The sequence below is a fragment of the Rhinoraja longicauda genome, chromosome 1, assembly GCF_053455715.1.
Source record: "Rhinoraja longicauda isolate Sanriku21f chromosome 1, sRhiLon1.1, whole genome shotgun sequence".
Taxonomy (NCBI): Eukaryota; Metazoa; Chordata; class Chondrichthyes; order Rajiformes; family Arhynchobatidae; genus Rhinoraja; species Rhinoraja longicauda.
In genome coordinates, this window is record NC_135953.1 from 30,040,224 (window position 1) to 30,055,012 (window position 14,789).

Genomic DNA, 14,789 nt, shown 5'->3' on the forward strand with positions numbered 1-14,789 from the left:
GCTCAGAGAACTTAGTTACTTTCAGTTATTTCCTTAGGCAATGCACATCACCAGACTCCCTAAACCGACACTCCCTAAATATGAAGCTCTGTCATGGAAAGACATTACCAGGTTGACCAGGCTTCAAGGGAGTGTCCAAAGCCTCCTTGAAAATAAATGCAACATCCTGATTGACCCTGAAGCATCCCTGAACCATGTTTGCTCAAAGTGGAGAAAGAGCGTTTCATGTGCTTATGAACCTTGAGTCCATGCTTGCAGGGTACACAGAAGTCCTTTGTACGGGCAGAAGGAATGCAGCAACTTACAAATTACCTAGTCACCCTGCACTCCCCACCAGTGTAATAGTCCTCCATTCCCACATTAATTACATCAACCCTCTGCAAACGCGTAAAACTAGAGTGGAAGCAAATCACCCTTGACCTTTAAGTCACAGCCTAAGGATTTCAGCATTTTCTTTTTTTTTCCTAATTCTCAGATTAGATTCTAATTTTTTTTTAAAAATCACCTAAAGTTCTGCTGGTCCTCAGGTTGTTACTAAAATAAGGGTAATGCTACCTAAGTAGATTTTTGACTTTAGAGATACAGTGTGGAAACAGGCCCTTTGGCCCACTCAGTCCGTGCCGACCAGTAATCACCCCGTATACTAGCCCTATCCTGTACACACGGGATAATTCACAATTTACAGAAGCCAATTAACTTACAAACATGTACATCTTTAAAGTGTGGGAGGAAACTGGAACATCCAGAGAAAACCCAAGGGGTCACAGGGAGAACAGACAAAGTCCATACAGACAGCACCCATAGTCAGGATCGAACCCGGGTCTCTGGCGTTGTAAGGCAGTGCTCTATCGCTGCACCACTGTGCCGCCCTAATTAACAGTAGATTTTACATTTTAAAATGTTCCCCATTCACACTCAGCGTCTTGAGCAATGAACATTTTAATGATCATTCCCTACCTTCTGCTTTAGCTGTAGTACTGTCTGTTTTATCTGTTGGAATTCCTCGCAGGTTGTGGAACATGTGTCAGCTTCCATTACAGTCTCAGATTTTAGGTACTGGCCAGCTAAAGAGTCAAAGAAAAAAAGAAGAAAAAAAGCATTTTAATCAGTTTAATCAGTCAGGAGACAATCAGTGTAGCTGGGCTGCTGCTTTCCTCATTCGCCTGTTTTATTTGTTATTAGTTGTTTCGTTTGATGTTGAAAATAACACTAAAGCCTTGGTAATAAAGGTGCATTAAAAAAGCAGAATTTGTTTTACTGGAGATGCAAGAGACTGTAGATGCTGGAATCTTGAGTGAAAAACAAACTGCTGGAGGAACTCAATGGGTCTGGCAGGATCTATGGAGGGAAAGAAATGGTCGACATTTCGAGTCTAGATCCTGTTTCACCTTTCTTACTTATCAATCTCCAGCATTTATATGTCTTGTGCTACCACATCATCCATAAGCCTCTGTCTCCACCTTTTCTGTCCCCTTGAACTTTTTCACTTTGTTAGTTTCCACTTGTCATCCCAGTTTCTGATACACCTTCCTCATAGTCATAGAGGCATAGAGTCATAGAGTGATTCAGCGTGGAAACAGGTCTGTGGTCTAACTTGCCCACACTGGCCAACATGTCCGGCTATACTAGTCTCACCTGTCCGCATTTGGCCCATATCTCTCCGAACCTGTCCTATCCATGAACCTGTCTAACTGTTTCATGAATGTCGGGATAGTCCTTGCCTCAACTACTTCCTCTGGCAGCTCATCCCCCACCTGACTCCATCTGCCCATCATCACGCACTCCACCTAGGTCAACCTATTGCCTACCAATTCCTGCCTCACCTCTCTCCCTCTCCCTTTCATGCTTGCTATCCCCCCTCAATGCTCTTAGCCTTGATGCAAAGCCTCAATCGAAACATTGGCCATTCCTTTCCCTCCACAGTTGCTGCATGACCCACTGAGTTCCTCCAGCAGTTTGTATTTTGGAATAGTTTTACTATTCTATTTACTACCACCGGTTTTTATACTGCAGCACAAATCATGTAAGAATGTGCAGGGAATGTTAATTAGAGTAATTCAGCATGGAAACTGGCCCTTCAGCTGAACTCATCCATGCCAATCAAATGCTCCAGCCAAGCGAGTCCCATTTATTGCATTTGGCCTCAATCACTCTAAATCTCATCTGTCCTGTTTAAATGTTGTTATTGAACCTGCCTCAATCACTTCCTCTGGCAGCTCATTCCATATATCCAAAACTCTCCATGTGAAAAAGCAGCCATCAGGTTCCTATTAAATCCTTTCCTCCCACCTTAATCCTTTGCCCTTTCGTTCCTGAATACCCTTCCCTGGGAAAAATACTGTGCATTCACCTATCTATCCCCTTCATGATTTTATGCACCTCTATGCGATCACCTCTCAGCTTCCTGTGCTACCAAGAATAGTCCTAGGCTGTCTCACCCTGCCCTTATAGCTCAGGCCCTTGACTCCTGGCAAAATCCTTGCAAATCTTCTCTTGTTCCAGACTACTGGCATATTTCCGATGCAGGACGACAAAAACTGAACTCAAGTGCAGCCTTGCAAATGTCTTGAACAGCTGTAACAAAATTTCCCAACTTTTACACTTAATTCTCTGACTGATGAAAGGTTATTCAAATGCCAATCAGCCCAGTGGATCTGCTGCTCGGCAGGATTCAAAGCTTCATCAGGGAATCCCAAGGGATTTCTAGTCTATTGCCTCAACCATTTAGTCATGACTACCACCATTATAATAGAATGCATAGAAGAATGGCGTGGTATGAAGTACCTGGAGTTATATCAGATTCAAAGTCTGGTTGTAGATCATTTGGCTCATCCTATAGCTGTGCTTTTTACAAATGTTTCTCCACCCCAATTCATCAAATGCAATCAGTATATCATGGAACATAGAACATGCAGCACAGGAGCAAGACACTTTGGCCCATAATGTCTGTGCCAAACGTGATGCCAATTTCATTACTCCATTCCTTGCATATCCATGTGCCTATCTAAATGCCTCGTAAACATCTTCTACGGTGTCTGCTCCACCACCACCCCAGGTAGTGTGTTCCAGGCACCCAGCACTCTGTGTAAAATAAACGTGCTCTCTACATCTCCTTTAACCTTTACCTCTCTCACCTCAAAGCTATGCCTTCTAGTCTTTGACATCTCCACCTAAGAAAAATCCGTCTACCCGAGGAAAAAGCTGTCCATCCTACCCTATTTTGATTGTCCACCCTATCTATGCCTCTCATAATTTTATATCCTTTGACACAAGCAACATTTTGCTAATGGTGGAAAACTGATGTGTCACAAATACTCAACTGGCCAAGCATCATCTGCAGAGAAATAGTTAACACTTAAACATCGTTTGAGATGTTGAAGCATGAAGTATGGTGGGAATGAAAGAATAATAAGGAATGTCAGTGATAGAATAGGTTGCATGAGATATTCAAAGACTCAAAGGATTGAGGTTGCTGGAAAATGTGCAAGAAAATAAAAAGTAGGGTCATTTCAATTCAGTCAATGGTACTCCTCATTTTAGAGTTAGACATTGTGGGTTCAATTTCCATTGTAGAAGATTGAACATGAGCTCATGGCTGACACCCCAACCGCAAAATTGAAAATGACAAAAGCGGAATATTTACTCCCAACTAATATTTGAAAAATGGAGCAACGATTAAGACCTGAAATTTTTGAATCTGGGTGTTGTAAGATCCATAATGAACAGATGAGATTGTGTTTCTCGAATACCAGTTTCATTTTATAAGAAGGATGTAACAGGGGCAAAAAATGGAGAGTTCAAAATGGATATGGGGTTTAGGATTAGAGTCACAGTGTGAAACAGCCTGGAAATAAACCCTTTGGCCCAACTCATCCATGCTGACCAAGACATAGAACATAGAACAGTACAGCACAATAACAAGCTCTTCGGCTCACAATATCCGTGCTGAAGGTCTCGACCCAAAACATCACCCATTCCTCCTCTCCAGAGATGTTGCCTGTCCCGCTGAGTTACTCCAGCATTTTGTGTCTACCTTCGATTGAAACCAGCATCTGCAGTTCTTTCCTACACATGATGCTAAGACCAATTCTGTTCTACTCGCACATAATCCACATCCTTCTATTCCCTGCATATCCAAATGCCTATCGAAAAGACTCTTAAATGCCACAATTGTATTTGCCTCAACCACCATCTAGATGTCTACCTCAACTATTACCAGTATTAGGCTCACATCCTTCTAAACCTATCCCTGTACCTGTCCACATGCCTTTTAAATGTTGTTATGGTATCCATTTTTTCAGCCTCCTCTGGCAGCTCGTTCCTTACACACTCCATCTTCTCTGTGTGAAAAAGATCTCCCTCGTGTCCTTTCTAAAACATTCCCCTCTCAACTTAAATCTCTGCCCTCCACTTTTAGAATACCTAGCCCTGTGACCATCCTCATGCCCTTCAAATTTTTATATACCTCTATGTGGTCACCCCCCAATGTCCTACATTTCAGAAATTCCAGCCTATCCAACCTCTCCCTGTAACTCAAATCTTCCAGTTCTGGTAATATCCTCAAAAGTATTTTCTGCACACTTTTCAGCTGAATAACTTTTTTCCTACAGCTGGCCAACCAGACTGCACACAGTACTCCAATGGTCACCAATGACTTGTACAGTTGTAACATAATGTCCTAACTTACTAACCATGTTAACAACATTATCATTCAGATCGTTAATATAGATGACAAACAACAGTGGACACAGTGCCCAGCCCTGTGGCACACCACTGGTAACAAAGTTCCAATCTGAATAATAGCTTCCTATTTACCACCTTCTGACTCCGTCACCTAGCCAATTTTATATCCAATTGGCTAGCTCACCCTGAATCCCACATAATCCAAACTTCCAGATGAACCTACCTTGTGGGACCTTGCTAAAGTCGATGTAGACAATGTCTGCTCCCCTGCCTTTATCAATCCTCTTTGTCACCTCTTCAAAAAACTCAATCAAATCTGTGAGAAACAATTTATCTCACACTAATCCTTTCAGATAGATCTTGCCCCTAAGAATCCCCCCCATGTTCCCATCACTGATATCAGTCTCATTGGCCTGGCATGTCCTTGCAGCCCTTTATAAATAAATACACTATTAGCCACCCTCTAATCTTTGAGTCCCTCCCTCTTGGCTAAAAATGATGCAAAAATATCTCTGCCAGAACCTCTTCTTCTCTAGCTTCCCACAAAGTCACCGGATACACTTGATCAGGCCTAGAAGATTTATCAACTTAATTTGACTTAAGAATGCTAGCATCTTCTCATTTGTAATGTGGATATGTTCCAAGATGTTCGCAATTCATTTCCCTTCATTTCCTAGCATCCATGTTCTTATCCATGTAAATACTGATGAGACATATTCATTTAACACCTCGCACATATCCTGTGGCTGCATACATAAATGGTCACATTGATTCTTACTGGGTCTCTCCCAAAGGGAAATCTCCCTTAAGGGATTCTCTCCCTAGAAAGCCTTTTGCTGCTAATATATGTAGAATTTGTTAGGATTCTCCTCCACTTTATCTGCCAAAACTATCACATGTCCTCTTATCGTCCTCTTGATTTCCTTCTGAAGTGTATTTCTACAATTCTTCCATTACTCAAGGTTTCACAGTCCAGCTGCCTAGACCTACTCTTTTTTCATCAATATCTCAATAACCCCTGTCAACTAAGGTTCTCTAGCCCTGCCAGACTTGCCCTTCACTCTAACAGGAACATGTTGTCCAAGAACTCTCCCTATCTCATTTTTAAAAGTCTCCCACTTGCCAGATGTCCCTGGAAACAGCATTTGCAAGTTGTAAATTTTCCTTGCTCCCAAATTACAATTACAGATGGCAGGAAGAGTGGATGAGGGAGCCTCAGAGGGAACAGTTACTGGAATGCTGAAGGTGGAAGAGAGGAAGAAATGTTTCGTGTTGGTAGCGCAAACCTGGAGAAATAATGGATGATGACCTGAATCAAAGCAGAAGTCAGTTCTAAGAGAACCTTATTGTGGTCCTGCAAGGGTAGGGATGGTGAGGGATAAAAAGTGCAGGAAACGGGCCAAATAACCACTGAGATAGGTGGCCATTAATTGGAGGATTCCTTACTCCCTCACACCCCAATCCATCCCTCCTCAAAACTCTGCTGGCATTTATGTTTCTGCCTTGATTATGTGTGATGCTAGGGTCTAATTGTCAACTACTCACTGTATAAAGATGTTTCTCAAGTTCCAATTATATTAGAAAGTAATCGTGAACTATGATCAGTGTGATAAAAAGATAAAACTAATTTAGAGAGAAGCTGAAAATTTGTTTATCTAAATACTGTAGTAAAATGAAAGATTGCTCCAATTACTGGTGGTTGTACAGTGGCCATTTATAAATGGCCTAATGTGGATGAAAACTAAACTTACAATATGTCATTTCATAATTATTAACTAAATGAAGTACGCAGAGATTTCTATTACATATCCAACAACTATAAAAGTTTTAAGTGACTTTAAGAGATATTTGGACAGATATATAGCAGGACGAGTTTAAAGGACTATGGGCCAAATGCAGGCATATGGGAATGGCAAAGTATGCCAACTTGATCAGCATGGACACAGTGGGCCGAAGGGCCTGGTTCCATGTTGTACAGCTCTTTGACTCAATGATTTTATGACTTTGGCATTTTCCATGATAAATTGTAAACAGTCACAATTTCTATAAACTATACTTTACAGAAGTATGTTCTGTATACTTGGTTAATAATAGTTTATAAAATTTATGGCTCTTTGGGAAAAAAAATATTTGGAAATATATACAGGGTACTTGTATCTCTTTCAGCACTGTGCCAAGTTCAGAATTCCATTTGAATTGCAATTGTAAAAATAAAGATTGATTCTTACTTAGAACTATAAAAAGAAACATCTCAGTTTTAAGACGGCAGAAACATTCCAGTTAGGAACAAAGGGAATCTCAAAATGAACCAGTTTATTGAGTTTTGCTGATTTCTGACTCTGGAGCAGATTTATGTTTTTATCGTTGCCAACAGTACTCAGATGTATCCCAGGAAGAGAAGTCTGGCAGGGCAGAATTATTAGGATTTCCTTCCATGCATTTCATTTGAAGAATGATCCAGCCACATCAGCTCTGCAAGACCAAGGCGATCTATCACCTTAATTTTAAATCATGTTCTGCCCTTGTGACATTTAATGACCAGGTAGCAAGGGATAAAATTTATCTTTTTTTTCTGCACAATGAAAGAAAGACAAACTGCCAGGATACAGACAACAGCAATTACTTCTATTGAATTTTGTTTTGTATGCTGATGAAACGCATATATTTTACTTTGTCTTATTTTCTAAGTGTTGGCTCTTCTTGCGACCTGTAAATGAATGCCCCATTCGGGTGATGGAGCAATAGTAGTAGACCACAGCTATACCCCACAGAAATATGTGGGCTTGTAACCTGCATCAGTAACCCTATGCCGGAGTTATCCAAGCAATGATTATTTTGGAATTGTTGCTATCAGAGTGGAGTCAATAGTAAATTATGTCAAGGCTGAATGAGGCATACAGATGTTGCTGAACCAAGCTGCTCTTTCTCCTTCACCTTCACTGCTGGAAAGCATTTCCTCATTTGTCCATTGATCTTAATAAGTAAGTGACAGTGGGCATCTGTAGATTCTCAGCTCCACTTTGTCATGATTACATACAGCTCTGTCCCAATTGAGCTGAAACTGGCCATAATGCTACATAGATGTACGGGTCCAAAGATGGCAGTGAGAGTGCTTATTGAAGATTCTCTCCTCTTCTCTGTCAATGTCCCTCTTACGATTTTAGATATTAAATAGCTAAGCAGAAATCAGGGTTAAATAACTAATGCATGACAGAATAACAAATGTTTGCTTTGTCGGCCTGATGCTGCAAACTTCTGCAGAATGCCCAAGGCCGAGCACATGGAGAAAGCAAGTTCACAAGGGGGAGGTTGTGAGGGAGTGGGACCTGGGGAGAGGTGAGTGATTGGGACCTTGAAAATTAGTAAGAAAGGTCAGGGTTAGGGAAAGGGGAGAGCAGGTGGTTGTAGTCTACTGCTGCTGGATATGTGAAGGAAGGAACTGCAGATGCTGGTTTACACCAAAGATAGATGACAAATACTGGAGTAACTCAGCTGGTCCGGCAACATCCCTGAAGAAAAGGAATAGGTGACTTTTTGGGTCGAGATATTTCACGTATTTCTATTCTCCAGAGATGCTGCCTGACCCATTGAGTTACTCAAGCATATTATGTCTATCTTCGCTGGATATGTGAGATAGGTTTAGGTTGTGGTTGGACACTAGGGAGTGTCAATGTTGCAACAGGGAGGGTTGCGGAGTGGCGATCGCCCCTTAGGGTTGCGGAGCTAAGGAGCGATCGCCACGAGGGTGAGCCTTTTAAGTTAAGGTGAGATTACTGAGGCCACTTCTCATTACTCAGCCGGAATCCCTTTAATGTACGATGAAGCAAATCATATATGCACAAATGGTAACCAAGGAAGTAGTTGTCAGGTTAGCATTGCCTGGATACTTCAGATGCAAGCTCATTCCAGAAGCAAAATAATAACCTTATTCATCCTGGAGGTAAACCACTGATTTTATTGATCAAAAGCTTTTAAATGAAATTAATTCTCAAAATGCACTCAGTATTATGCCATGCAATAGAATTTTAAGACCCTGAATTCTGGAGATAATGGTCTATTCAGCATGGATCATAAAATCTAACAAGGTAATTAGAGCATGTAAGCAGTCAGGGATATGTTCAAGTTAATAGAACAACTGCTTTGTACAAACAGGCTAAACGTCAACACATACCAACTCCCGTTCTTCAACAGTGCTGGATGCTTCACTCTGAAGCAATTCAATGTTCTGATGTTGAAGGGGAACTAAAGACCATAATCCCATCCCACCTCCAACTGAACAATAAACACTGGGAAGTCAGTATTCATGCCATCTTTTTATCATAAATTTTATCTTTTGGTATGGCGATGTATGTGTGCTGCTGTTTATTTTAAAGACAAGTGTTGGAGCTCAACATTCAGGAGAACAGAATTAATTGGGAACATTTAGCTGCTTACTGGGTTATAACTTCTGTGAAAAATAGTTAAAAGTTAAGTTAATAGTTAAGATTATGTTATCATAAGCTCCTGACTGTAGTTGAACAGAATCAAAATGCGTAAAATCAATGTTACACATCCATTTAATTTGAGGAATACATATAATTTATCAAAGAAAGACACAAAAGAGGAAGGACTTTCTTGCTATTGAAGGAGTGCAGTGTAGGTTCACGAGGTTAATTCCCGGAATGGCGGGACTGTCGTACGTTGAAAGACTAGAGCGACTGGGCTTGTATACGCTGGAATTTAGAAGGATGAGAGGGGATCTTATTGAAACATACAAGATTATTAAGGGATTGGACATGCTAGACGCAGGAAATATGTTCCCGATGTTGGGGCAGTCCCGAACCAGGGCCCACAGTTTAAGAATAGACAATAGACAATAGGTGCAGGAGGAGGCCATTCGGCCCTTTGAGCCAGCACCGCCATTCAATGTGATCATGGCTGATCATTCTCAATCAGTACCCCGTTCCTGCCTTCTCCCCATACCCCCTGACTCCGCTATCCTTAAGAGCTCTATCTAGCTCTCTCTTGAAAGCATCCAGAGAATTGGCCTCCATTGCCTTCTGAGGCAGAGAATTCCACAGATTCACAACTCTCTGACTGAAAAAGTTTTTCCTCATCTCCGTTCTAAATGGCCTACCCCTTATTCTTAAACTGTGGCCTTAAATAAGGGATAGGCCATTAAGAAGGGAGCTGAGGAAAAACGTTTTCATTCAGAGAGTTGTGAAGCTGTGGAATTCTCTGCCTCAAAAGGCAGTGGAGGCGAATTCTGGATGCTTTCAAGAGAGAGTTAGATAGAGCTCATAATGATCGCGGAGTAGGGGATATGGGGAGAAGGCAGGAACGGGGTACTGATTGAGAATGATCAGCCATGATCACGGTGGATGGCGGTGCTGGCTCGAAGGGCTGAATGGCCTACTCCTGCACCTATTGTCTATTGTCTAAAATGCTGGAGTAACTCAGTGAGTCAGACAACATTTCTGGAGAACATGGATGGGTGATGTTTCAGATCAGGACCTTTCCATGGACTTCTTCAGTCCAATCAATCTGAAGAAGGGTCCTGTCCCGAAACGCCACCTATCCATGCTCTCCAGGGATGCCTCCTGACCCATTGCTCTGGCATTTTGTGTCTTTCCTTGGTAAACTAGCATCTGCAGTTCTTTGTTTCTGTAATTTATCAATTCTACTCTAAATTCCACAATCCCATTGCCTATCAGATTCTATCAAACATAGCTTCCATATTTGAAATTTACTTCAAGTCCGAAGTTAAGCTTTCCAGCTATTTATGAATCTTCCTTTAAGCTAAGGTTTAAATGTTCTTAAGCCAACATTTAAGAAACATTTATCCAAGTACATGGATAGGATAGGTTTAGAGGGTTATGGGCCAAATGCAGGCAGTGTCGATTGGACATGTTGATTGATGTGGGCAAGTTGGGCCAATGGGCCTGTTTCCAAACTGTATGACACTATGTCTCTAACGAGCACATTAATAAGCTGAAACCTAGTATTTAGATTCCTTGTTGCAGTATGTTTGCCTTGCTACTGTGACATTAGAACATAATTGCAGAATTCAGCAGAATAGATATTTTTCATGCACATTTAACTGAGTGGCTGTATCCTTAGACACAAAAGACTACTAGAATATTTGGGTATAGTTTTTCTTAAACATTTTGAAATAGCGAAGTTTAAAAACTGATGATTCAACCTTCTCTTGCGCTGTGCTGTGCTGTGGTAAGGTTCTGATTTAGTTTGCACTCTATACTGAGTTACCTGGTCTTAGCTAAGGAGTTAGAGCAGTAGACACCTGCCCACAGAGCTGCTATGATGGAGATGGAATTATTGGTTGTCATTCCTGCGATTCATTGATGTGCAATGTTCCTCTTCTCAAGAAGCGCACGTGCTGAAGTCAGGCAAACTCATAGGTAGTGCTTTCTACAGTCAAACACACTAGTGACTTTCTGAGGAAATACATTCTAGGAAACTCAGTATCTTCAGCAGTGAAGGCGGAATTTTGAAAAAGGAAAATGAAAAAACCCATTTTAATCCATTGAAGTAGTGAATACACACCTCAGTTAGTGCTTCAGTTGTAAAAGGGCAAAAGGACAACTCCAGCCTAATTATTATGCAGATAAGCTGAATGGTCACTTACCATTCTAACTTCCTGTGAGTCCCATGGTGTGGTTCTGAAAGAGAAATGTATAATGATGTCACCCTAGTTTATAAAAACCCAGGGGGACAATTTTCAAATTTTCCTTAATGTTTATTTGCGACATTTTGGAAAGTAAACTTTTCATGAGATAACGGTGAAGGGTGACAGTCCTGGGAAAAGGAATTTTGGTTTCTAGATTCAGCATCCAATGGTTCTCCCTAAGATAAGGAGATCAGTAGGAGGAACTCAGCGGGTCAGACAGCTTCTGTGGACGGAAATGGCAGTAGATGTTTTGGCTTGAGACCCTTCATCGTCTGAAAGAGCAAAGCAGAAGTAGCCAGTATAAAAAGGTGGGGTGAGGGGTGGAGTTGACCAAGCCCTCATCCATATCTTCTCTATATCCCACACTTCTGCTCTCACCCCTCCTGATGAACACACTAAACATATCCCCTCATACTCTACCTTGTCTTTACCTTCTCCCACCTTGCCCGATCCTTTCCCATCAACATCTGGGACACCTTGCATGCTCTCCACCATTTCAATAACATCCAATACCCCATTCCCAACCACCTTATCTTTTGCAAAGACATCCATTTCCTAATAAGATAGCCGTAGGCCCCTCCACTTCTTTCTAAAACATAGATCCAACCAGTATCCCTTTACTTATGCTCCCCTCCATGTGCTGAAACTTGCTCTCACCTTTAGAAATTTCTCATGATACTTCTCACTTCCTTCAAATGAAAGGTGGAGCCACGGGCACTCGCATGGGCCCTAGCTATGCTTGCCTCCTCAATGGCTACATGCAGCATTCTGGCTTCCAAGTGTACTCAGGCACCATTCCCCAACCCTGACTGTGCTGCCTCCTACACCCTTGCAGAACTCTTCAATTTAATCAACACTACTTATCTTGCTCTAAACGATGTTCATGTTATTCCCTTTATCGTTGTATCTGTACAATGGGGATGGCTCGATTGTAATCACGTATTGTCTTTCCGCTGAATGATTAGCACACAACAAAAGCTTTTTGCTGCACCTGGGTACATGTGACAATAAACTAAACTAAACTAATCTAAACTATGGTAACTTCCACCATGCTGCCAAATTCACTCGGACCATTTGGGGGAGTCCAGAACAAGGGGCCACAGTTTAAGAATAAGGGGTAGGCCATTTAGAACTGAGATGAGGAAAAACTTTTTCAGTCAGAGAGTTGTGAATCTGTGGAATTCTCTGCCTCAGAAGGCAGTGGAGGTCAATTCTCTGAATGCATTCAAGAGAGAGCTAGATAGAGCGCTTAAGGATAGTGGAGTCAGGAGGTATGGGGAGAATGATAGGCCATGATCACATTGAATGGCGGTGCTGGCTCGAAGGGCTGAATGGCCTCCTCCTGCACTTATTGTCTCTTGTCTATTTCTGATACCATTCTCCTCTTTCTTGAATTCTCTTTGTCTCTACCTCAGGAGACAAATTATCTACTGACATCTATTACAAACTCATTGACTGACACAGTCACCTCAACTGTATCTCCTCCACTCCTGTCTCTTGTAAGAACATCATCCTTTTCTATCAGTTTCTCCATCTCCACTGCATTTGTTCTCATGATAATGCTTTCCAGACAAGTTCACATATCCCACACTTCTTCTTTCACCTCACCATCCTCAAACAGAATAGGGTAAAATGTAATAAAAAGGAAATGCAGATGCTGGTTTATAACAAAGGTAGAGACGAAAGCTGGAGTAACTCAGCAGATCAGGCAACATCTCTGGAGAAAATGGATCGGTGACGTTTCGGGTCAGGGTCCTTCAGACTCCAGCATTTTGCGTCTATCTGTCGAATAGGGGTACAGTTCCTTTAGTTCTTACCTTTCACCCCACTAGCCTCCGTATGCAGCACGTTATGCTTCAACATATTCACCGACTACCATGTCTTTCCACTGCTAGCTGTAGTTGCCTCTCACCACTCCTTTCTGCTTTCCACAGGGACTACTCTTTATGTGATTCCCTGGTTTAATCATCCCTCTCCATCCACAGTTGTCTCTCCATAGGAACTATCTCCCACAACCATAGGAAAGAAACGTCCCTACAACTAGGGCAGCTCGGTGGAGCAGCGGGAGAGTTGCTGTCTTACAGCGCTTACAGCGCTTACAGCGCCAGAGACCCAGGTTTGATCATGACTATTGGTGCTGTCTGTATGGAGTTTGTACGTTCTGCCTGTGACCGTTTTCTCTGAGATTTTCGGTTTCCTCCCACACTCCAAAGACATATAGGTTTGTAGGGTAATTGGCTTTGTATAAGTGTAAATTGTCTCTAGTGTATGTAGAATAGTGTTAATGTGCGAAGATCGCTGGTCGGCATTGACTTGGTGGGCCAAAGGGCCTTTTTGAGCGCTGTATCTCTAAACTAAACTAAACTAAACCTGGTCCTCACACAATCCAGGGACCTAATGAGCCTTGCCAGGTGAGACAGAGATTCATCTGCATTTCCTCCATCATTGTCTATTGCACTTCATGCAGTTTCTTCTACACCTTTCACCTTGTTTCTTTTCCTCCTTGCTCACAAACTCTCCCCACTAGATCCATTTACACCCCTCATACTGCTCACACACCTCCCTCCCTCTGTTATTGCCATCTGCCACCACCTCTCGTTAGTTCTGTTCGTCACCCTTTCTTATCAGATTCCATCATCTGAAGCCATGTGGTGTCACCAGTTATCATCTCTCAGCTTCCGTTGCTATCCCATACGTCCCTCTCCTACCTGGAGTCATTGTCGCAAAGGTATAGAACTATACAGCATGGAAACAGGCCATCTAGTCTAACTTGTCCATGGCAACCAAGTCTGCTTTCTTGGCTAGTCCCTTTTGCCTGTATTTGACTCCTATCACTCTGAACATCTGTGAACATCCAATCATACATCTGTTCAAAGGTCGACTGAAAGTCATAATTGCATCCATTTCCATAGCTTCCTCTGGCAGCTTGTTGCAGATAGCTGAATGGATAGCAAATTGGCTCCATGGAAGGACAATGGTGGAAGGTTGCTTCTCAGACTGGATGCCTGTGACCAGTGGTGTGCTTCAGGGTGTGGTGCTGGGCCCATTACTGTTTATCATCTGCATCAATAATTTGGATGAGAACATACAGGGCAAGATTAGCCAGTTTGCTGATGTTACAAGTGGTTTTGCAGATAGTAAAGATGGTTGTGAACGATTGCAGCAGGATCTGGATCGATTGGCCAGGTGGGCAGAGGAATGGTTGATGGAATTTAATACGGAGAAGAGTGAGGTGTTGCATTTTGGGACATCGAACAAGGGCAGGACCTACACAGTAAATGGTAGGCCTCAGGGTAGTATTGTAGAGCAGAGGGATCTAGGAGTACAGGTGCATGGTTCCTTGAAGGCCGAGTCGCAGGTAGATAAGGTGGTCAAAAAGGCTTTTGGCACTTTGGCCTTCATCAGTCAGACTATTGAGTATAGAAGTTGGGAGGTCATG

At 42.2% G+C, this 14,789-nt stretch overlaps 1 protein-coding gene across 1 annotated transcript in view; it reads right to left on the reverse strand.

Moving 5' to 3' along the window:
* Positions 1 to 14,789, reverse strand: part of ccbe1 (collagen and calcium binding EGF domains 1) — a 282,953-nt gene that overhangs the window by 18,196 nt on the left and 249,968 nt on the right. Inside the window, exon 6 of the mRNA XM_078409606.1 lies at positions 958 to 1,064. Within this exon, the coding sequence (XP_078265732.1) occupies positions 958 to 1,064 (107 nt within the window). The remainder of the gene's footprint in view (positions 1 to 957; positions 1,065 to 14,789) is intronic.